Genomic DNA, 24,575 nt, shown 5'->3' with positions numbered 1-24,575 from the left:
TGTCATGGAGCAGGCCTTTAGACACAGAACCAGACATGGGACTTGTTAGGATACACTCTCGAATCCCAGGGCTGAACACACACTGCACACTAGCTAAAACATCTAGTCATTCCTACTACACAAAACATACGTAAAGCTTCCGCAAAGAAAGATCTTTACTCACCTCCACTGCTGCTGAGAATTAGTCCTTTCCTACGATAACTCTGGCTTCTCCTTAACAGAGGCCTAAGGAAGTCCTGATTGGAGTGCTAGAAGGATACTGGTTTCTGACTTGCCTTGTGATGAACCACTACTACAGAAACCTGCTTATTGAAAAACAGAGCACTTTCATATGGTCATCTCTTGAGAACCTGTACTAATAAGCTCTAACAAAAAGCATGGGAACCTGGAATCAATAAATAATCCTAAAAACCACATTTAACCTAGTGACTGCCTCCTTCCCTCTGGCAATTAAACTGACTTCCATGTTTCCTTAGGTCTCTACTCTGGAGGATAAGAGAAGCATCAAAAATCACTGACTGAGTTGACCATCCAGCCCTAAATAATGAAGAGATGACCATAAACTCTATTTTAAAAATGGTAAGTGCCAAAAAATCTTTTTGATAGTCTTTTTAATCCCTGGCAGTTCCATCTCACAATTATATTCATTTGAAGACACAATAGTAATCTTTGGATAAGCATGAAAATAAAACATTAGAATCCCAAATATACTCCCCTAGGGGCAATCACATAGGCATATTAGAGATAAATGAAATTTTTTACAAATAGCAAACCTTTATTTACCAATTTGTGGATTCCCCCCCCCCCGGTCTTAAATCTTGGGTATTTTGTATTTTCACATTTTTCACTTTCCTTCTGTCCCTAGATCCTCCTAATTTCCTACTACTCAAGTAATTTGTTCCGTTTAATCAAAGAAATCAACCTGATATTTCATTACATTTAGCTAAAAACTCAGAAATAAACCTATTTATGAAGCGTACTATGTCATATACTGTAGAAACTTCATTTTAGCCGTGTTATATTGCTGGCAATTACTGAACTACAAAAGGCTTTTTTTTTCCCCCCTCTCTCTCCCAACTTAATAAAGCCTATCAAAGTTTCCAGGAAACCAACTGTGACTTCTGCTTTTATTGCGTTCTGATGGGATCGGTGATTACAGAACCTCAATGTCACAGATCGCTCTCTCCATAGAGTGCGGAGGAGAACGCGGTGTAATCCAGGGCGCCAGGCACGCTGCCTGGGCCCGAGTAGGCGGGCATCCTCTTGATGCAGTACTGGGCCTGATCCGGGGGCAGCTCCCGACGCAGCTCCTCCGCCAGGATGTATGGCTGGAAAAAAAAATACGCACGTGTTTGCAGTCAGTTGTAGAAAACACCACAACATAAATAGTCTTAATACTTACATATTTCTTGCATCTGTTTACTTTTTCAAAAGGACTAAAGAATAGGGAGTCTATTGGCATAGTAGTATCAGACAACTACCAGAAAGCCAAGTTGTACTTGTAGGAGTGTATCTAGAAGCTGGCCTGGCCAGCAGGAAGGGTGACATGCTTCATAAAGGCAAATGGAGCATTACTAGTAGTTCTCAAACTGAGCCACAATGCAAGGATACATACTATGATCTGCATTTCACACCAGAAAAGACGAAGCTTTTCAAAAAAAATGTTCAGTGGGAAATAGGACAATTCCAACCAAATAGACTGGTTGGTAAAAGTTAAAGGAAATCACAAATATCACATTAAAATTTATATAATTATAGTTTGTATATTATATAATTTATAGTAGAAGTTTCTTAGTGGGGTTGGAGGAGCCACGGTTTATTACCTTCTAAATCATCTGGGCTCTTTCCCATCCACCCTCACCCCATAGGTAAATGATTCATTTTAAAGAAGACTTTTTTTTTTTTTTTTTTTTTTTTGAGACGGAGTCTCACTCTGTCGCCGGAGCTGGAGTGCAGTGGCCAGATCTCAGCTCACTGCAAGCTCCGCCTCCCGGGTTTACACCATTCTCCTGCCTCAGCCTCCCGAGTAGCTGGGACTACAGGCGCCCGCCACCTCGCCCGGCTAGTTTTTTGTATTTTTTAGTAGAGACGGGGTTTCACAGTGTTAGCCAGGATGGTCTCGATCTCCTGACCTCATGATCTGCCCGTCTCGGCCTCCCAAAGTGCTGGGATTACAGGCTTGAGCCACCGCGCCCGGCCAAGAAAACATTATTTTAAAAATAGTTGGTTTTATCTGATTTTTAAGGTAATAAATATGGCTCTGTCAATGTGTTTAACACGCTAACCTCCTTGTGGTAATGTTCATTATCCTTTCAGCCAGAAAACAGGGTAAAATAATCCTGTCTCAAACTGAATTTGTACATAGAGATGTTTTTACTGTTTGGGGGATAAAATACGAAAATTCTGAACTGGCAATTAAACTCCTCCTGAAGGTCTAGGCTACATGTAAGGAAAAGCTTGCCAATTTTTTACTGACTGAACAGCTATATTTAACTTTGCTCCATGATTTTGCTGGGCACAAAGTCAGGGTTATTGATCCTTGGGAGAAGGTACCCAGTTTTATAACATCTAAATTGCATGGTTTCTTCTTTCTGAGTCACAGTCACCAAACTAGAATGTAAAATGGGGGTTGAACCAGTAACACACACACACACACACACATAAAAGTACACACTACTGTCCCTTCTATAAAAATTAAGTGCAAGGCCAAGCACGAATGCCAGGAATGGCAAGTCTGTTTCCTCTGTGCTGAGCGCCCCATTGTTGTGTGTCTACCTGCTGCTTTCTGAAATCAGTGCCAATGCTGTACAAAGTACACTGGTATAAAAATGGTTTTTATTTACAACAGTGTTGCCTTTTCTGTTAGAATGACGTAGTGGACTCCTGCTAAAGCAGAAGCAAATCTGTGAATGCAGACCTTATCAGAAGCCAGGATCCGGAAGGAGGCGATGACCTGCTCGGCGGTATCCGTGTCGGCCGTCTCTCTAGTCATGAAGTCGATGAAGGATTGGAAGGTGACGGTACCTTGCCCGTTGGGATCTACCAGGGTCATAATGCGGGCAAATTCGGCTTCACCCTGGGGCAAAGTACAAAGAAACATGTACTCGAACAGTACACAGCTCTCAACAGAGCCGTTCTCATTCTTTCCCTAGTGACACGCCAGTTCCTTTATGTCTGAAAACTGAAGTTTGACCTGTGTTTCCCTTCGGTCTTTGGACGAGACTCCCCTTCAGGGTGACTTAGGTTTACTGCTATCAAATAATTTTAAAAGTTGCTGGAGCTTCAAACTAGAAGCTTGTAAATGTCAGAATTCTTTCCTCTCTGGGACCCACTGCTGGCCTTCATGGGTCACGGAACGTAATTATGGAAGAGTAGGTCAAAGAGAGAGCTGAACCCTTTTCTCAGATTAGAACTAGGAAAGCAATGCTGCCAAATCGAAGGCAGCTCAGAACATGGCTGTCACGACTGTAGTTTACAGTCCCGAAGAGAATCGAGGCAGGCCAGGTTAAAAATACTCATTAATGGGTAACAGAGAAGTACTGGATATTCTAGGACTATCCCAGCCCACAGTGAAATGTAAGTTTATCTTGGCTGATTTATGACTAAACCTTTTTTACCTTTCAACATATTAGAGGAAAGGGCACTTGAAAAATCATCAGGTGGCCGGGCGCGGTGGCTCAAGCCTGTAATCCCAGCACTTTGGGAGGCCGAGACGGGTGGATCACGAGGTCAGGAGTTCGAGACCATCCTGGCTAACATGGTGAAACCCCGCCTCTACTAAAAATACAAAACACTAGCCGGGCAAGGTGGCGGGCGCCTGTAGTCCCAGCTACTCAGGAGGCTGAGGCAGGAGAATGGCGTAAACCCGGGAGGCGGAGCTTGCAGTGAGCTGAGATCCGGCCACTGCACTCCAGCCTGGGCGACAGAGCGAGACTCTGTCTCAAAAAAAAAAAAAAAAAAAAAAAAAAAAAAATCATCAGGATGCTACTAAAAGCCACTGAAGTGTACACTTTAAATGGGTAAACCGCAGTATGTGAGTTATATCTCAGTAAAGCTGTTTAAAAAAATCAAAAAGGCTATGTTCTCATCTCCTTCACTAGAATAAATCATCTGACCAATTATTGAATAAAAATAAATGCTTTGGTTCTGTGACTTTTTTTTTTTTTTTGACAGAGTTTCACTCTTGTCGCCCAGGCCGGAGTGCAGTGGTGCAATCTCAGCTCACTGCAACCTCCGCCTCCCAGGTTCAAGCCATTCTCCTGCCTCAACCTCTTGAGTAGCTGGCACTACAGGCACCCAACACCACGGCTGGCTAATTTTTGTATTTTTAGTAGAGATGAGGTTTCACCATGTTGGTCAGGCTGGTCTCAAATCCCTGACCTCAGGTGATCCACCCGCCTCGGCCTCCCAAAGTGCTGGGATTACAAGCATGAGCCACTGTGCCAGGCCCCGTGACTTTATTTTTATACAGCAACAGTGAGACCTTCAAAAAATCTTATCCTATATAATGAAAATGAACCAATCCCAAATGCACTACCTTGGTTTGAGCTTGTCATCTTCTATAATAGAAATCCAAACTCAATAAAATATCAAATCTTAGTACACAATTTCAACTTCTGTCTTACCAGGTCATAACCCATGGAAATCAGGCAGGCTCTGAAATCCTCATGATCCATCAGGCCATTCTTCCTCTGTTGGCAAAAACAAAGGACAGAGCAGGTGAGCACAGAGCAAGACGGGCAACTCTACTTGACCAACTGAACAAAGATCTGGTAAGAGAAGCGCTTTGAGCTCTGCTAAGGTCGTAAATGTCACCACTGACTTGCAAGAAGGATGGAGCCAGCACAAGGATGTTACAAACTAGTTTCTTAAAAATCAAAAAGAGGGGAGAGGAGGCTATAGACCAGACAAAAATGAACGGAGACCACACACTCAAGAAAATAGCAAAAGGAACCAGTTGGGAGCTCACTGCTGCCACCTACTGATGACAAAACGTATGGTAAATGTTCTAAGAAATGACGATGCTCTCAATGATCCCAGGTTATCATCATTTGTAAAATTCCTGCAGAGATGAGCACATTCCTAGAGCTCCGACACCTAGAAAGCAACTACTCTTAGGCCCTTGGGCCAGGATGCAGTGGCCCCTATGTGTGGCAAGCTCAGCTGCTCCCAAAAATCCAATGAGAGTCTACACAGCAGTGTGCAAGAAGGGGTCCACAGGGACAAGTTTTCCCAGCTGAGAAAGGCCAGGTCAGGACAAACTGCAACCCAACTCTATAGAAACAGGGGTGTCAATGCAAAGCCCTGCATGTGACATGAAGCGCACAGCTGTGCTGAAGATTCATTGAGGGTTTTAAAGGGATGGCTAATGTTTCAGCATCAGTACACACTTAAAGAGAAAAAAACACTGGTTATTGGCCATATGAATTATTAAATAGAAGGCTATTTTCTGTTGTTTGCGCTTGCCCGTGAAACAGCCAGTCCCAAAAGCTAATGTCAGAAGTTCTTTTTTTCTATGAATAAGAGACTTTATATGTCTGTCCTCACACCCATGTACTCTGTCCTCAGTCACTGCCGGATTCCTCAGCAGCATTCTCTTAAGTGATGCTTCCCACCTTGACCCAGTCTCCTCCACTTTCTCTAATGCTCCTCCTCTGGCTCTTCTGCCTCCCATAAATGTAGTAGTTCCCTAAGATCTGGGCCTTCTCTCTTCTTACTCTCCAGACTCTTGCTGGACAGGGCCATTATACGGTGACTCCTGGAGGCTTCAGCCCGAAACTCTAGACCTGGACTCCTCCTGCTTTTGCAATAGCTGAGTCCCACTTCTCCCATGTCTTCACGGTTTGAACTTTCCATCTCACCCTCTCCCTTAGCCCCCAAATCCTGTTGTTCACCTCTGTCAGATTTGTCTCAATCTCAGATCTACCTCTTTTCTTTTCTTCATTCCCACCGCTCCTATCCCTCAGCCCTGAAGTTCATGTTCCTTCTCTCTCATTTTCCAAACAGACTTGGGTCTGATCCTCTACTAACTTTCTCATCTTTTCTCCTTCCCTTCTGTCTATCCTTCATCTTAAATGTGCTGTCTGGCACATTTTTTTTTTTTTTTTTTTTTTTTTTTTTTGCAGCACAGCTCTGGTCATGTTACACCTATGCTGTAAAACCTTCTCTAATTCTCTGATGTCCACGAAGAATCCCTCCATTCACAGCCTTTGTGCCCCCTGCCATGCCTATCTTTACCGTTTAATGAAAAGACGAAGCCAAGTGGATCCGTATCCCTGACATGACACCCCTTCCCACTACATAGTAAGCGAACTATTTTCCCCACAAGACAAAGAATCATGTTTAATTTGAACAAACTTCTAAACATGGCAAGTTCTGCACTGTACTCCTTGGACTTTCGTTGCAAAAGACTGTGATCACCTTGGATTCAAATCAATGTGCTTTCTTCCTCTAACGCAGCCCCAGTGAATAAGAGTGTCTGTCAATAAGAGATGGTTGTGTGCCGGGATGAAGAGCCATCATTTCCCTCCTTGGAAGAAAAATGACTTGGGCTTTACTGAATGCAGTTAGGTCAAATCAAAGCACGTTTCTGCACAATGAAGGTGTGCTGAAACTATAAGAATGTCAATATCCATCTCTGTGTATAATTTTTCACTAATGCCTAGCTCTGTGGTCTGAACCCTCTAACAGGCCCAAATCTGACTGGTCTGTCTAGCCCAGAGGCATTTTAGGAACCAGTGAAGGACATTTGCAAATCATAACAGGGCTCCATACAAAGTAATGGTACATCCCTTTTAGTGATCTTTAAGAATTGGAACGTAGCTAGGCGCGGTGGCTCTCGCCTGTAATCCCAGCACTTTGGGAGGCTGAGGCAGGTGGATCACCTGAGGTCAGGAGTTCGAGACCAACCTTGCCAACATGGTAAAACCCTGTTTCTACTAAAAATACAAAAAATTAGCTTGGCATGGTGGTGCATGCCTACTTGGGAGACTGAGGCAGGAGAATCGCTTGAACCCAGGAGGTGGAGGCTGCAGTGAGCTGAGATCGCACCATTGCACTGCATCCTGGGCACCAAAAGCACAACCCTGTCTCAAAAAAAACAAAAAACAAAAAAAACAAAAAAAAAAAAAAAAAAAAAGGCCAAGTGCGGTGGCTCACGCCTGTAATCCTAGCATTTTGGGAGGCCGAGGTGGGTGGATCATGAGGTCAGGAGATCGAGACCATCCTGCCTAACATGGTGAAACCCTGTCCTTACTAAAAAAAATACAAAAATTAGCTGGCGTGGTGGCGGGTGCCTGTAGTCCCAGCTAGTCGGGAGGCTGAGGCAGGAGAATCGCTTGAACCCAGGGGAGGAGGTTGCAGTGAGCCAAGATCGTGCCACTGCACTCCAGCCTGGTGACAGAGCGAGACTCCATCTCATTAAAAAAAAAAAACAAAAAAAAAACAAAAAAAACAAGAATTAGAGTGTAGCCTTAATAGTCACTTACTTTCAGCCACAGGATTAGTAAATAGTATTTTCTCATAAAGAATTGGTTTTACTCAATATTATTCAAATCAAAATACAAGATAATATTTAAAAAGCAGCACTTATCTTTTTATATGCCTTTACTATGAAAATTATCACCATTTTGTTGGTGCGTGTCCTTAAAAGAGATCATGTGTCAATTTTGTTCATTAAAAAAGAAAATTGAGCTGTATATGTTGAAAGAACAGGTTAAATTATGACCAGATGCTTTTCCTAAACAGTTGCTTAGGAAAAGCATATCAGAGTTTTGTATTTAAGTCTTTACAAAATGACCTAAAGCCAACAGTCAGATTTTGTGAAAAATATACTGACTTAGAACAAATGAGCTTTGATGTCAACTAGAAATGCATTCTTATTAAGCGATCTGCATGAAACAGCACACAAACCTGGGCTTTGTGTCACCTTGAGCAATACCAGAGCTTAGGACCCTTCATTTTGGTGGCGATTTTGTCATTAACGATCCTGTTTCCCTGTAAATGTTGGGGAGCCTTAAGACTTAACCTGAGAGCACGCATATTATTTCAGATACATTGTTTAATGTCCCCAGTATTGCCCTTCAAGTAAGTAGAGAGTGGTACCCTGTCAAAGTGGTTGAAGGAGGCTCTGAACTCATTCATCTGCTCCTGGGTGATGCCCTTCGCGTCTCTCGTCAGGATCTGAGTCTCCACCTCATTGATGGTTCTGGCGATGGTGGTCAGCAGCAGCTCCCATCCAACACGAATGTGCTATTGAGGGAAAAGGGGAAAGATCAGTTCCAGGTCTTTCCAGCATGTCAACGCTGCCTCTTACTTTCATAACTGCACAGCCGACTCAAAGGGCTTACTAAGCAAGACTCACGATCGCCTTCACTGCACTAGAAAAAAAATTCTACTTTGTCATCTGTTGCAAGATTCTGCAGTGAGAAGTACTCACAAGTACTCATCAGCTTTCTAACAGTGGCAGCGGGCACTCTGCAGTATATACTCTATAACCAGGGTTCTAACGGTGGCAGCGGGCACTCTGTAGGATATGCTGTATCACCAGGGTTCTAACGGTGGCAGCGGGCACTCTGTAGGATACACTCTATAACCAGGGTTCTAACGGTGGCAGTGGGCACTCTGTAGGATATGCTGTATCACCAGGGTTCTAGCGGTGACAGCGGGCACTCTGTAGTATACACTCTATCACCAGGGTTCTAGCGGTGACAGCGGGCACTCTGTAGGATATGCTCTATCACCAGGGTTCTAACGGTGACAGCGGGCACTCTGTAGGATATGCTGTATCACCAGGGTTCTAACAGTGACAGCGGGCACTCTGTAGGATATGCTGTATCACCAGGGTTCTAGCGGTGACAGCGGGCACTCTGTAGGATATACTCTTGTTTGTCACTAAAAATATTTTCCCGTTTACCAAGTAGCAGGATGAGCCCTGAGTTATACCTCCGGGCTCCCAGAGAGTTCAGTTTGGGCCTAACTGGTGGAAATGCCACAGTCCAGCTTCTGGCACTCACCGTGAAGAAGTGTAGCGAATTTATGGTGGTGATAATAATAATGATAATGTCACTGTCAGGAATATCATATAGTTCTTGATATAGCTCACGAAGCATTTCCACAAATAGTGACTGGAAAGGCTTAAAGATCCCTAACTTTCATACTTGTAGGTCTTAGCAGGAACAAAGAGGGACAAGTGCATGAAGAAAGCACCCTGAGGAGGTGGCGTGGTCCCCGTGACAAGCGAGCGGCGCACGCGTGCCTGGCTGCCGTACCTCCATCGTGTAGTTCGGTGTGCTTGTTGTCAAAGACAAGGGCCTCCTGGATGAGCTGATGGTCTCCCTCCAGCTTGTCGATGTTGTTCTTGTAGTTGATGATGTTGTGCTCGTACTGCTTCAGCTGATTCATCTGGTCCTCCAGGGCTCCTGTGATCTGGATGGAGCTCCGGGCAATCTCCTGAGGGAGGCGAGTGAGAAGCAGACAGAAACAAAGTAAAGTACCCTCTAAGGGAGCTCGGCGCGAGGCGCCGTTCCAGACCCTGCATCGGATGCTGGGCCAGCGTCAGGCAGCGGCCGGTGTCACGCGGCTCACTTTTCTCAGTGAGCATCACAGAACAAAACAAGGTCTAGTTCTAGTCTGTCTAGAGAATGGGGAAAAAAGTCAACTAAGATCCAAAACAGAGAGGCAAGAGGGGTTAGAGATGAGTCCTGTCGGATTCTTGCCACGGGAGGGAAATGCCGTCGGGCAGAGCCGCCCTGCTCTGGAGGAAGCTGGGGGTGGGCTGCGTGGGTGGAGCTGCCAGACAGATTTAAGACCCACAAGATGCTTCCTCCATCAGAATTTCTTATATTTTTAGATGGTCTCCCCTTAAAGAAAAAAGTCAATATTTTAACACCAAAAGGGTGGTGGGGCAAGAAATACATGAGTCAATAAATGTCCCCTGGCTGTTCTTGATGATCAAAGGACAACAGTGTTATTTAAAGACCAGTGTCCCTCAAATGTTCTGAAAATGCAAAGTATTTGTGGGTCTTCACGTGTCCTCCTTGTAGGGATAGACGGTTTAAAGTCTAGGCCCTGCAGAGGCCAAAAACGGAGAAAAAGCCCTGTCACCATTTTTAGTGAGAAACTAAACAGAACCTAGCAAGACCCCACTCTCCTTCCTTGAGTGCCCCCTTCCTGCATTCTGTATTGTGCCCGGTTTGCACACTGTCCCCAACAGCCAGGGGCTGAAAGATAAAGCTGGGGTGATAACAGAACGGTGCTCCCACCTGACTGAGTGGGTGGCTGGAAACCACAGCATGTGCGGTATCACTGCTGCGTGGCTAAGGGACTTATTGCAGGGCTTGTGAACAGCGCCTGGGAGGGCACTGGCTTACCTCCATCTTGTTTTGGATCCAGGGCCCAATGGCATTGGCTTGTGCAGCAAACTGGCGCCTCAGACGCTCGTTAGCATGCTGGCGAGCCAGCTCCTCCTGCAGGGACTGATCGCGGATGGGCACGAGTTGCTTCACCTGTCAGGGCCCAAGGACAACAAGGGTTAGAGGCCAGCTGTGATCTCCCAGGAACGACCACAGAATGCAGGAATAGTTCAAGGGGTTGGGGTGGGAATGGAGAAGGAGAAAGGAATGGAGGAGGGTATGGGGGGAAGGAAGAGGGAGGATAGGGAGGAGGAGTCCCTACTCTAGGGACTAGAGGATGAGCTTGATTTAGCTTTGACTGCCATCTAGTGCCACCAAGTGCCTGCTGAAAGGCAGGATGAGGTGGAGAGTATTTAACAGCCTGCAGTAGGAGCAGCGACCATTCCCCTCCAGCCAGAGCCTCTAGGCCTGCTGCACAACCAAGTCAGGGCCAGGTCCAGAGTACAGAGGATTTGTGAACTTGGATGAAGGGAACACTGACATGTCTATATTCACCATCTCAGATTAAAATTTAGCACTCCCTTTGTTTATGAACGATGTGGAGAGCAAATCTGCAGCAGTATTTAGCAGTCCCTGTGATCTTATCACAACAGAAAGCACAGACATTCTATACTAATGTTACAGTTATGCCTGCCTCTTGCAATAAGTATCACGTACACTCAGCACTACTCCAAAATTATTGGACCTGCTGTTAGATCTTGGTTTTAAATGTGTTCATAAAGAAGCACATACATTACAATAACTTTAGAGATATTTGAATAACTACATTTCAATATAATTTGTTTCCTTTGTAATATTAAATATTTTTATAAATTTACAAACATTATTATGAGAGGAATCCACAGGCTTCCCCAGACTGCCAGAGGGGTTCATGACACCAAAATGTCAAGAGCCCACGCTGGGTTCATGAGTTCGATTCTTATACCATGCTGGCCCACAGAAGAGTATACACCTGGTCTACCTGCTTTCTGTTCCATTTGTGAGTTACATTTTAAGGCTATGCCTCCATTCTCTTTCAATAAATGGAAAAGAAAAAAGCTACTTCAAAAATCTTTCTTTGTGTCATCTGCAAAACTGCTACTAAAAGCATTATTATTGTCTTTTTTTTTTTTTTTAAACAAAAATCCATTTGCTTTATAACTTACTGATGGGAGAAAAGTTTGTCTCACTTTAAAAAATGATACATTTCTGCCCCGGCATGGTGGCTCACACCTGTAATCCCAGCATTTTGGGAGGCCGAGGCGGGTGGATCACCTGAGGTCAGGAGTTTAAGACCAGCCTGGCCAACATAGTGAAACCCCATCTCTATCAAAAATATAAAAAATTAGCTAGGCGTGGTGGCAGGCGCCTGTAATCCCAGCTACTAGGGAGGCTGAGACAGGAAAATTGCTTGAACCCAGGAGGCAGAGGTTGCAATGAGCCGAGATTGTACCTCTGCATTCTAGCCTGGGCGACAGAGTGAGACTCTGTCTCAAAAAAATGAACGTAATAAAAATGAAAAATAAAAAATGATATATTTCCTTTTATTCCCCCCCGTATGAAAACTACTTAACTCAGAACTGTTTCCTTTCTGTTTTCGGGTGTTTGATAGGAAGATCAGAGCTAAATTTAAAGCTCAGATGCGCTAATTAGCCATTGTCTCTCAGATGAATACTCTCCTCTTCCTCATACCTGTTTTTGTCTTTTGCACTGTTTATAACTAACTTGCTGCACATGTGTTTTTATGGTAAAAGCCACTTCAGACCCATGTGGTGGACTTATTCCTCAAAGACTATGATTGGCATACTGAGATGACTAATTGTGCTATAATTTCAACCATGAAAAGAAATGTCTCAATCTTAACAATGAGGCAAAAAGGCTCAAATTATTCCATTTGGACCATAATTACATTTGTCGATAGTTGCCCCAAATTTAAAAGGCAGCAAGTTAGTAAGAATACTTTCATTCCCAAGATGTAGTTTTCTAAGCAATTTTTCTGCATTTAAAATTCACACACATCTGGGACATGTCTATATCATATTCTAAAAATTCTTTTAAAAAGTACTATAAGTACTTGTAAGCATGTTTTTAACCAAATTTTCAGTTGGGGCTTTAAAAACCATTTCCTTTATGGCATTAGGGTCATAACCTATAGCGGTTGTGTCAACATTTGTAAGATTTTCCTTAAGTAAAATAATCTCTGCTTTCTTTCCCCACAAACTGCAGAAGCTGCTGCAAGGTCCTTAAGAGTTTATCACATTTTGCCTGTGAAATCTGGGATAAAGGACAATCCTGATCGTGACACAAAATGAGGCTGTCACCCTAAGTCCCCGAGGCGTTAACTTCCTCCTTCAACTTCAGCTTTGAGAATGCCCCCTGGTCCCACACCAGGCCCTCAGCCACCCACCTTGTCCCACTTGGTCCGGAGCTCATCCATGGTGACAGTGCTGTACGGGTTGCTCGAGCTGATTCTGATACTGTAGCTCTGAATCACCTTCTCCACCTCGTTCTGGATGGCCATGATGGACTGCCGCTCTCCGTCTGCCTCGGGCAGCGTGGCCTTGAACTGCTCATGCGCAGTGATCAAACTCTACACCCGAGACACAAGCGGAGAAAAACAGTGTGGCTTGAGTGTTAATTTCATAGGCTTTGATATTCCTTTCTGCACACAAGTAAATGCCTTGTTAATTGCAAGAACCTCTGGAGAAAAACACATTCTGAATGCTTTAGAAAAAACTCTTTAGGTACACAGAAGTCAAGTTCCTGGAAAATGGAAAAAGGGTATCACGATGACTATTAATTTGATTGATGGCTACTCCCCCAGAGTCTTTTAAAAATCTTTTTTTTTTTTAATCAGTTTTCCTTTCACTGTTTTCGATCGCCAGCTATTGTTTAGGTCTTTCTTATTTTCTGCTGACGAGCAGAACTTAACTTAGCAGCACTTCCTTTTTCTTTTTTTTTTCTTGAGACAGGGTCTCGCTAGGTCACTCAGGCTGGAGTGCAATGGCGCAATCATGGCTCACTGTAGCCTTGAACACTTGGGCTCAAGTAATCCTCCTGCCTCAGTCTCCTGAGTAGCTGGGACTATAGGGTATACATCACCATGCCTGGCTAATTTTTTTATTTTTATTTTTTGTGGAGACGGGGTCTCATTATGTTGCCCAGGTTGGTCTCAAACTCCTGGTCTCAAGTGATCCTCCCCGCCTGGACCTCCCAAAGTGTTGGGATTACAGGTGTGAGCCACCACGCTCAGCCCTTAGATGCCCTTTCTAATGGCCAGTGTTACCTTTGTAGTCCTACAAAAGCATCGGACATTTGCTACTGTTATCCCTAAAGAAAACCAGGAAGTACATCCCTACTCCTCAAAAAGAAAAGGCCACAGAAACTAACTCTTCCCAGAAGCCGCTCTAAAGAGCCATTTATCAAACCTATTCTTTGACCCGGACATGAGCAGCCCTGCAAATTCAGCTGCTCAAAGACCTCGCTGCCTCGTGGAGCACCTTTGAGTGTGAAGCTACTGTTCTCTTTAGGTGCAGCAACAGGTCAGCTGCCAACAGAGTTTTGACAAAGAGTGTGACTTCCAAGTCGTGCTTAGAGGTCTCACTTATTCCACAAATAAATGATTTTAGACTGTCGGCCTGTGCTGAAGAGTGCAAGCAGGAAACATCATCAAAGCCTCTTTCAAAAGGCAACTCCAATGTTCATGGAAGCACTTTCTTTCCCCTGACATGCAGGTGGAAACCCTTCTAGATGGCTCCTGGCAGGGAGGTGTGGTTTCAAATGCCAATCTTCAGGATTTCCTTTCTACTTGCATTCTTTTTGATGACATATCTATTTTACAGAAAAAAAAAAGTAAAAAAATATTTTCTCTTTTTATTCTATTATACATCAAATTCGCTAAATAAATTATGTCCTGGCTAACTGAGATTAACTTTCCTTCCTAACGTCACCACTTAGAAGCTTTGTTTATAGTTCTGAAGTTCCAGAAAAAACTATACGCAGAACATTTTGGATTGGTGGTAGGCAAAAGGTAGGTGCTGATTTGTGGCTTCTTACGGTTTACAATCTGCCACCCACTCTGTAGATTTAAATAAACAGTAATATGCACACATCTGCAAAGTAGTTAACTCAGCAGCTAGTAAACTTAGAATGTTTTCATGAGTAACTCCAAGTGCACATGTTTATTTTGCTCAATGATTCAGCATTTGTTGTTGTTGTTGTTGTTGTTGTCACCCAGGCTGGAGTCTAGTGGCACAATCTTGGCTCACTGCAACCTCTGCCTCCCAGGCTCAAGCGATCCTCCCACCTCAGCCCCCCCGGTAGCTGGGACTCCAGGCGTGCGCCACCACACCTGGCTAATTTTTTTGTATTTTTTGTAGAGACGGGCTTTTGCCACATTGGCAAAGCTGGTCTCGAACTCCTGAGCTCAAGCAATCCACCCGCCTCGGCCTCCCCAAGTGCTGGAATTACAGGCATGAGCCACTGCGCCCAGCCTCAGCATTCTTTTTTAAAGAACAGAGCTTTTGAGACATATTCACCATTACTTGATTGATGTTAACGGGTTTGCAACACAGAGTAGTAAACACATTTTTAAGCTAAGGTTCAAGGGTAATTTGGGCTTTCTAGCCACGTTTATTAATTTTTTTTTTTTAAAGAAAGAAAATGAGAAACCAAATAACAGAACTCTAAGTTTAAATGACAACTCACTTCTAATGCACAGGGCATACAGAGTTGGGGTTCCATTACCTGGATCTCCTCAATGCTGTGGACAATGAACATATCTTGCAGATCCTCCATAGCGCCTTCCATCCAATTGTTGAAAGGAGCAGCCCTCTTGGCAAACTCCAGGTGAAGCTGATCAATGGTTTCTAGCAATTTCTCCATTCTCTGAAGAATAAAGAGAAGCAAGCATTATCATAGACTAATTTAAAAATTCACTGAAAGTGTAATTATGCATTCCCTAACAACAGACTATTCTCTGACATTCTGTTAAGCATATTAGCATGTGTCTACAAAAGATTACCTGATGCTCAAATGATTAGGCTGAGCCCTGCAGGTCTCTGAGGTGCCTTCTGAATCAAAGAAGGATTTAATAACATCCAGAGCAGCCTCATTTGTAAAGTGTCTAAAGTACTTCACTACATGCTACTTTTCTGAAAACTGAGACTCCACATACGGCCTACTCTGACTTGCTTTCAGCTAAAAAAGGACTTTGTAAGAGGACCTGATTCCCTAACTGTGCCAGATTAACAGAAAATGCAGGGCATCTTCCACGTTTCAGAGTCAACACGTGCAGAGAAGTGTGCCTTTCCCAAAGTCACCTGCCTAGTGGAGAGAGAAGGGACTACAGGTTCATGTTCTCAAATCCTCAGTCAGGATTTAACACAGATCAGCTCTTGCCTTTCTGGGCATATGAAGGCACAAGGTCTCAAGCAACAGGATGATCCTGCGCTTGTTTCCCACGGCAGACAAGTGGGGGCAGAAGGGGAACGCATCTCCATAGCTTTCAGCCTTCCATAATGAGGTTCATTTTTCCCCTCCTGTTCTAAAACATTTTGCGCTGTCTGTTACATGTCTGGTCTTTTCTCTCTCTCGACATCTCTTTCTTTAAGCAGATATGTCATAGCCATTTGGCATTTGGGAAGCTTAATATTGCGTTATCTCAAAAGTGTCATCAGTCAAGGAGAAAAGACTCAGGGAACTGGTAAACTGCTTATTTCCTTCACGTGGGAGATGTCTTCCATGGTTAAAGACAATGAGGGGCAGTTTGACACCAGTTACCCACTGTGTCTTACACTTAGTCTTACACTTATATAAGGCCAAATTCATCCCAATTCTGTTTCCTATCAATTTACTCACTTCAACATTCGGTTCCATCTTCCCTTCACACATCTCTGATTTCCTGACTCACTCACAGCTCAATTTACTCAGGCAGAAGGACTTTTGGAAATGTACTGTCACTGCCCGATACAAAGTAGATTTATGCAGTAATCTCATCGCCCCTGGATTTTTTTAAATTGAAAAATATACTTCACTGCTGTCTGGACAAATTACAACACAAAGCTCCCAACTTCCCATTTCCCTCTTTCTTCCCTTTTCATGTTTTCTTCAGGGGTTCCTTTCACTAGACAACCTGTTTCATGCCACAGAGAAACAGACGACGAATACCAGCGATTTCACTAAAGAGCTTCTATTAAAAGATTTCATGTCAACAAGCGGCTTCAAGACTTCACCTCCAGGGCTTCTCTCCTCTTCTGAGTAAGTGTTCCCAGTCGGTCCCACTGGTCACAAATTTTCTGGCACCGATCGTTGACATTGACAGCGTCGTGATAGTCCAGTTCACTATTAAAAGTGAAAATAAATAAAGATTAACTTTTCTAGATGATGAGAGAAAATGAACATGGGCTAAAAAAGAAAAACAACAGGGAAGTTTAAAAACAAACAAAAACATCTGAAATGTATCCACATGGACATAGAGTGAGGGCTGATAGACAGTGGAGGCTCAGAAGGGTGAGGGGGTGGGAGAGTAGGTGGATGATGAAAAATTACTTAGTGTAATTTCATACGACGTATGTTATTTGGGTGATGACTAACCTAAAAACCCTGACTTGGCCACATGTAGCAAAACTGCACTGCTATCCCCGCCCCCAACATTTATACAAATAAAAAAATAATAAAATATAAAAATCTAATAGAGAACTGGGATGCTATTTCAGGGTTCTGTTAACTGTCATCACTGTAAACATCACTCTTCCCAGATAAATTACAAGAAGAATTCATAAAACTTTCGCTGGCCAACAGATTTCTAAACAGAGAGAACCGCTGTCTTCTTAATACCACAGGCTCCATTTATTTTCCCTTCCTTTTCTTGGAGAGGCCCCCAGACAGCATTATTTCTAAGTGGCAATGTCCCTGTGGGTGAAGGTTAGAAGATGTCACTGTCTGACCTGGAAAACAGTCCTGTAGGCCAGGATGCAGCTACAGTGACTGGGGAGGGAGGAGTCAGCCTGCACCACATTGTGTCCTTGGCTTCCCTAGAAGGGCACTTGGCCTCACCACTAGGTAGAGTATCAGGTCCAGAGCTGTGCCATGACTTTATCTAACATAGAGGGATTTCTGAAATGGGGCCGAACTGAGCCCTTCCACTTAGAGAGGTTCTGACTTATCTAATGCCACTAGTGTGACAAGCAAGAGCAAAATGATTTCTCACTAAATCCTTACTTTTCCTTGCCAGATCCATCTATGCATTCTACCTGGGATCTTTCTGTGCACACACTATTGAAGCAATTTTCTTTATTTTTTTTTTAAGAGACAGCGTCTTGCTTCGTCACCCAAGCTGGAGTGCAGTGGGATGATCGTATATTATACAGCCTCAGACTCTTAGGCTCAAGTGATCCTCCTGTCTTAGCCTCCCAAGTAGCTGGGACTACAGGCATGTGCCACTACACCCGGCTCTTTTAAAAAAATTTTTAGAGATGGAGTCTTGCTGTGTTTCCAGGCTGGTCTCGAACTCCTGGCCTCAAACTCCTGGCCTCAAGCAGTCCTTCCTCCTCAGCCTCCCAAAGTACAGGGATTACGGGTATGAGCCACTGCATCCAACCTAAAGCAAATTCTTAACTCGAAGCTTAACCCAGTACCTCCAGAGATAACAAGTTTGAATCCTGTACAAAACTTAATCATCTTTTTCACTCAGATATAAATCAATAACTATGGAAGTTTAAAGACATCTTTGGGAAGCTTCTTCAAAAACAGTCCAGGATTAGACAACTTTTGAAAAGTCCCCTTCTACCCTACCAAATCCATTTCCTTAAAGCTTAGGTTCGTTTACTTCTTTTTTCAACCTTAAATTAAGGCAGTGGTTGTTCGCTGCTTTTTTTCCTTTGAATAACACTAATTTGTGCTTACTGAATGTTCTTGTTTCTGTTACTGAATAAAGGGGATGCACATGGTTACTACCTGAGTATTTTTCCAGTGGATAAGAAGCTCCCTATCACCTGATTAAAGCTTGTCCAGTTCTCAAGAGCAAACAGCAGCTTTCTATATACAAATACTCCTCACTAGACCAAGGTCGACTAAGATTCTTGTCTTACTTATTATAACCAAAAAAACAAAACCAACCAAAACACACCAGCAGTTTGCACAGCCCTAAATATAAAATGAGAAGGCTGTGGATTTTCAGACATTAAAGAGAAGACAGACTTCTCCAGAAACAAAAACCTAGGAATCCTTCTCTTGTTCCATAACGCAGACAACAATGCTCACCCATCCAGGGTTACCTTTAGGGCAGAGTCTCTCTCTCTTCCTCTAATTCATCAGCAATGGTTCTATACATACATGCTTTCAAGGAGTTAGGGTTTGCATAACTATGCATAACTATTGTTTATGTACTTTGAGAACAGCACAAAACGTTTGATTTATTATTGAAGGACAGGTAAAAATGGAAAAGGATGTTAATAACAATAAGATGAGCACATACTTAAATTCTATGTGTGGTTAATCTCTAGCCTGTGTGAAGACATAGGCACTGGGGATGGCAGGAATAATAATAATATACAATTATTACTTAAATTTTATGGGCAACACTTAAAGCCATTCCAAATTGCTCATGGGAGCTATTATGGAGCACTAAAGAGCTCGAGTTTCTTTTCATCCCTTTATTTCACTTGTACCTGTTACTGAGCAATGAAAAAGCCAACGTTCAAGAAGCATGGGAAATAAGACCATCTACAGGCTATGAATACAGTGCACGAAGTGGATATAAAGATCACAAAAAAGCAAGAGTTTGTATGGGCAAGACTGAAACACACGATCTCTTTTAAAAGGCCCCATCTGCTAATTTTCTCTAGTCAAAAGTGAGGAACATGGCAGTTTTAAAACGTAATAGACTGAAATAAATTTTTATTATTTAATTTTTGAAGTTACCATTATGTGACAGGCTCTAAACACTCTACAGATGTATCAGTGATTATAATGGTGGGGAAAGTAGTAGGGAATAAAATGTTGTCTTTATTACAAGGGAAAAGGACCTGAAGAAAGCTCGGAAACATGGCATGGAGGCTCCTCTCCCAGAGGGCGGCTGCGCCCCAAGGCTCACACTACACAGAGTGGGAACTGAGAACACTCACTCTGTGCTAAATCCAGCCTAGGCTCAATTGTCCTGTTAGTTCTTCTCATAAAACTAAACCCATGAAAGTGAAACAGCACTTATGGGATGATAAAGCAAAGTGGGGCCCTGACGTCTCTTCTGCACATGTACAGCAGTGCCCTCGGTTTTGCTTTTTTGTTTTTTTTTGTTTTTTTTGAGACGGAGTCTCCCTCTGTCGCCTAGGCTGGAATGCAGTGGTGCCATCTCGGCTCACTGCAAGCTCCGCCTCCCGGGTTTACGCCATTCTCCTGCCTCAGCCTCCCGAGTAGTTGGGACTACAGGCGCCCGCCACCACGCCCGGCTAATTTTTTGTATTTTTAGTAGAGACGGGGTTTCACCGTGTTATTCAGGATGGTCTCGATCTCCTGACCTCGTGACCCGCCCGCCTCGGCCTCCCAAAGTGCTGGGATTACAGGCGTGAGCCACCGCGCCCAGCCAGTGCCCTCTGTTTTGTGTTCGTTTTATGTTGATTTCAGGACAGGCTGTGTTCGGCCTCTTGCACCTGGCCTGGGTGAGGCCGCCTTCCCATAGCTTTCTGGGCCCCAATGTTCCAGACTTATTTCTCATCTTCCCGGAAGCAGAGCTGCTTGTGCTGGGGGCAGGGGTGCCGCTGGATGGGAGGACATAGGGATTCTACCACAACCTAAGAACCGAAATCTGTTTCTACATTTAAACAAGGAGAATCCCTGCAGAGTGCCTCCAGCCGGGTTCCCTCTGCGTTTAGTCAGGAAAGAAAAGGCAGGCCTTCCTCTCCCCTCTCTATGGAATCCCCGGGGCTCCCGGGAGGACGGACGGCATCTGCACATACTTGAGCTCCTGCGCGATGGCTGCGATCTGCTCCACGCGGTCCTGGTGCGCTGCCAAGTCGCTCTCGAACGCCTCGTGCTTCCGCAGCAGAGCGCGAACCTCTGTCAGCGATGCCGACTCATAATCCTTCTGCAGCAAGATCTGCTCTTTGCCTGCAAAGGTGGTAGCAAGAAAGTATGAATATGCTGAGGGCACAGTGGCTTCCTCGGGCCAGCCACGTTCTCAGGGAGCGTTGAGATTCCAAAGAACTAAGAGAAGCGGACAGAGAGGGGGCAGGACTGAAGACGCAGGCCAGGGTTGTGATGGAATTCAGGCTGCTACCCGCTAAGGATGCCCCAGTCCCTCTCAGTTTTGAAAGCTAGTGTCTCCAAATAAAGGGGGAAGGAGAGCATGCTGAGTACATTTTAAGAAAAAAAAAATTTGTAGTCTTCATCATTCTAAGTCACAAGTATCTGATTTTCCTGCATGATCCTCAGTTAAGTTAGTCATTATTCGCTCCCAAGAGCTACTGGGGATGCTTAGATAAAACCCCTGTGCTCAACTTGTCTACCCATGAGTTCCACCCCACCCTAGTTCCTTTCATTTGAAAGCTATACTGTGTGTGCTTAAATGGAGTCTGTGCTTTCTTTTCCTGATAATAAATATTAGAAATTTTCCTCTCTGACCCTCCACTAATATTTTCCCATATAAATATTTCTCAAATCCAGCAACTGCTGTGATCACGACTGGATCCACATTTATCCCCTGGCTAACAACCTTTAAGAACTCTATGAAATTGGAAGTGGAAAGCAAATGTTCATATATTTAATGATGACGATGTGCCACTTACTGTGTACTAAACGCTACTCAAAATGCTTTCTAAATATGAACTCATTAAATCTTCATGGAAACCCTATGAGGGAGGTATTACTGTGATTCCCATTTCCAAGAGGACACTGAGGCCCTGCGAGATTAAGAATTCATCCGGGGCACACAGCTGCTATGCATCAGAGCCGTGCCTCCAACCCACCTGGCTCCAGGTTCCTTGCTTGTAACTACCTGTCTAAGAAATATTAAAAATCAAGCAACAATAAAAGCAAAAACCATATAATGAGGAAAAATCTCCCAAATCTCAAAACAGATTATTATGTGATGGGGAAAATGCTTTATTCTTCTGCCTTGGCAAGGACTATTTAGTCCAGGAGACAGTAAAAAAAAAAAATGTTAGGGCCGTATTCTTATGGCTATGGAGACCGGCATGTGTGTAAGGCCTGAAAAAAGTAGATGAATGCAAGTGAAATGAGCAAGTTAGACTATAGACGATATCTTGCATCCTTCCTTCCAGATTTTCTACATGGGATATTATGTTGCTCTATGGCATTTAATATACATTCTACTGGCAGAAGCTAGTGGTTGGCCCAGGGCTATCTGACCACCAGTTAGGGAATGAATGGATACTTGTGGAATCAAATAAAAAACAAGGAAGGAGGCCAGGCCTTCTGTAGGCAGGTATGTAAAGAACACATTTTAGGTGCCATTTTGGAAAGAAATAGATTATCTGCTTGATTAGAAACTAAATTTTCATGCCTACCTCTTAAATTTGGCACTGAGACAGGAGCAGAGAAAGGTGATGACACCTACCTTTAGTGTCACAGACATTAGGCATAGTTAGTAAGGACACATCATGGCTCTGATGTGTTCAACATGGCTCAAGTCTGGTTTTTCAAAAATCCAATCTGACTCCTGTCTACTTACCATAAGCCCAAGTCTCGTGGGTTGAGGCCTTTTGCCTGAACTTCTCAGCCAGGTGTTCCAAGCGCTCCAGTCTCCGAATCTCATTGAGTAACCACTCCTCGTAGCCCTTCTCAGCCTGCTCCAGCCTCTGCCAGGCACCAGCAATATCCTGGGACGGTTGGAAGCCAAGGGAAGCGAATGTGTAACAAGCACCTTCGTTACATTCTGAACTCTAAGGCTTCTTCTCTAAATCTCCTCCACTACGTGATTGATGGTGTTTTCCTTCTGTTTTCTTTTCCTTCCTTACCCCTCACCCCAATAACCATTCAATTATTTGGCTTCCAAATGTCTTAATTATAATTCACTGGGATCTTTTAAGATGAACATAGTTGTTATCAGTTATCTTGACACTTCTCCAGATGTGGACAAAGATGCAGAGGGCTGACAATTTCTGGCTACAAGAAGATAAAGCCTCAGGATGGCTCAATTCAAAACTCTTTTATTATGATTATTTTTATTTTTTAAGAGGTGGAGTCTCGCTATGTTGCTGTTCTTTAAGTCTTAGGCTCTGACAATCCTTCCACCTCGGCCTCCCCCATAGCCAGGATTACAGGCATGTGCCACTACACCCGGCCTCCAAAACAACTCTTATTCAGTGACTGGGGTGAACTGTCCAGCCACCCAGCCATCAACCACTAATTTCTGGGCATCTAGCATGTAGCAGGCACTAGTGAGAAACTCTGAAAGGGTAAACAATACCTCTAAAGTTCCCCATTCCCATGCAGCTTCCATGGTGGGGTGGGGAGAGAGACAATCATTAAGTACTTAAGCAATTTCATTTCGGAAAGTGATAAACGAAATGCTGTAAGGGAAAAAAAAGCAGGGTCAAGGGATACTGCCAGCCCTGCTCGTCAGGGTGGTCCCTGTGGCAGGTTACTTAGAGAAGACCCCTCTGAGAAGGGGGCATCTGAACTGAGTCCTCAATGACAGAAGTCAGTGATGTGACGAAGTACGAAACAAGGGCTCCTGGGCAAGGGAAAACTCTCGAATGCCCAAGAGGGCATGTGCTCTGCGTGCGGGAAGGATGGCAGGCAGTGTGGTGTGGCAGCGGTGGAGTGAGTCAGGGCAGAGTGAGAGATGCATTTGGCAATCATGCAGACCCTCATAGGCCAGGATAATGAACTTGGATTTTTCTCTAAATACTCTGGGGAGTCACTGAGTCACTGAAGGGTTTTGAGAAGAAAGGAGATGAGATCTGATTCATATTGTTAAAAGATGACAGAGGCTGATGTATGGGGGATGAATTTTAAGAGGCAAAAGAAAAAGAACCAGTCAGGAGTTACTTGCAGGGTCCAAGGAGAGACAATGGTGGCTTAGCATACGCCAGTGGCCGTGGAGGTAAAGAGAAGGGGATTAAGAGCGTTTACTTAAGATGTATTCTGGAAGAAGAGCCAATGGGACTGGCTGAAGAACTGGATGTAAGAAAGTGACAGAAAGGGAAGAATCAAGATGAAACCTGGGTTTGGGGGTTAGCAACTTAGAGGACAGTGACAGAATTTACTAGGATCGAGGAAACTGGGAGGAACTCTTTTGGATATGTTTGATTTAATATGCTATAATATATCCAGGTGGATATATTGGTCTGGAACTTGGGGAAAAGTCAGAGCTGGAAATGTAAAATTTGAGAGTTATTGGCATTTAGGTGGCAATGAAAACCATGGGCCTGCCCAGGCATGCCTGCTCATGCCTATAATCCCAGCACTTTGGGAGGCTGAGGTGGGAGGATCGCTTGAGCCCAGGAGTTTGAGGCCAGCCCTGGCAACACAGCGAGACCCCATCTCTACAAAGAAATAATTAGCCATGCCTGGTGGTATGCGCGTGTAGTCCCAGCTACTCAGGATGTTGGGGTGGGAGGATCGCTTGAGCCCAAGAGATTAAGGCTGCAGTGAGCTGTGATTGTACTACTGCACTCCAATCTGGATGACGGAGCATGACCATGTTTTAAAAAAAAAAAAAAGAAAAAGAAAAAACAAGCCATGGGCCTGGATGAGATCACCTGGAGGGTATAAAGATGAAGACGGCTCAGCACCAAGCCTGAGAATCACTAGCATCTACAGGGAGAGGGAGGAGGCAAGGCCTTGAGCAGAGATGGAGAAGGCCTCGCTGGTGAAGGAGGAAGAAACAGGAGGACCAAAGTGGAAAGAACTTCAAGAAAGGAGAAATGGGCAGCTGGGTCAAAGAAACTGAGAATATAAAAATACAAATGATCCCAGCACTTTGGGAGGCCGAGGTGGGCGGATCACAAGGTCAGGAGTTCGAGACCAGCCTGGCCCATATGGTGAAGCCCCATCTCTACTAAAAATACAAAAATTAGCTGGCCGTGGTGGTGGGCGCCAGTAATCCCAGCTACTTGGGAGGCTGAGGCAGGAGAATTGCTTGAACTCGGGAGGCAGAGGTTGCAGTAAGCTGAGATTGCGCCACTGCACTCCAACCTGGGCAACAAAGTGAGACTCTGTCTC

General features: G+C 44.1%; 1 protein-coding gene across 1 annotated transcript in view; it reads right to left on the bottom strand.

The window, feature by feature from the left end:
- Positions 1–594: 594 nt before the first annotated feature.
- Positions 595–24,575, bottom strand: part of ACTN2 (actinin alpha 2) — a 76,147-nt gene continuing 52,166 nt past the window's right edge. Inside the window, 12 exon segments of the mRNA XM_010384678.2 lie at positions 595–1,328; positions 2,918–3,076; positions 4,626–4,691; positions 8,104–8,250; positions 9,270–9,284; positions 9,286–9,450; positions 10,371–10,505; positions 12,799–12,981; positions 15,138–15,278; positions 16,625–16,733; positions 20,345–20,495; positions 22,078–22,225. Coding sequence (XP_010382980.1) covers positions 1,170–1,328; positions 2,918–3,076; positions 4,626–4,691; positions 8,104–8,250; positions 9,270–9,284; positions 9,286–9,450; positions 10,371–10,505; positions 12,799–12,981; positions 15,138–15,278; positions 16,625–16,733; positions 20,345–20,495; positions 22,078–22,225 — 1,578 coding nt within the window. The 3' untranslated portion in view covers positions 595–1,169.

This window comes from Rhinopithecus roxellana, chromosome 8 (assembly GCF_007565055.1).
Source record: "Rhinopithecus roxellana isolate Shanxi Qingling chromosome 8, ASM756505v1, whole genome shotgun sequence".
Classification (NCBI taxonomy): domain Eukaryota; kingdom Metazoa; phylum Chordata; class Mammalia; order Primates; family Cercopithecidae; genus Rhinopithecus; species Rhinopithecus roxellana.
This window is presented reverse-complemented; position numbering and strand designations above follow the sequence as displayed.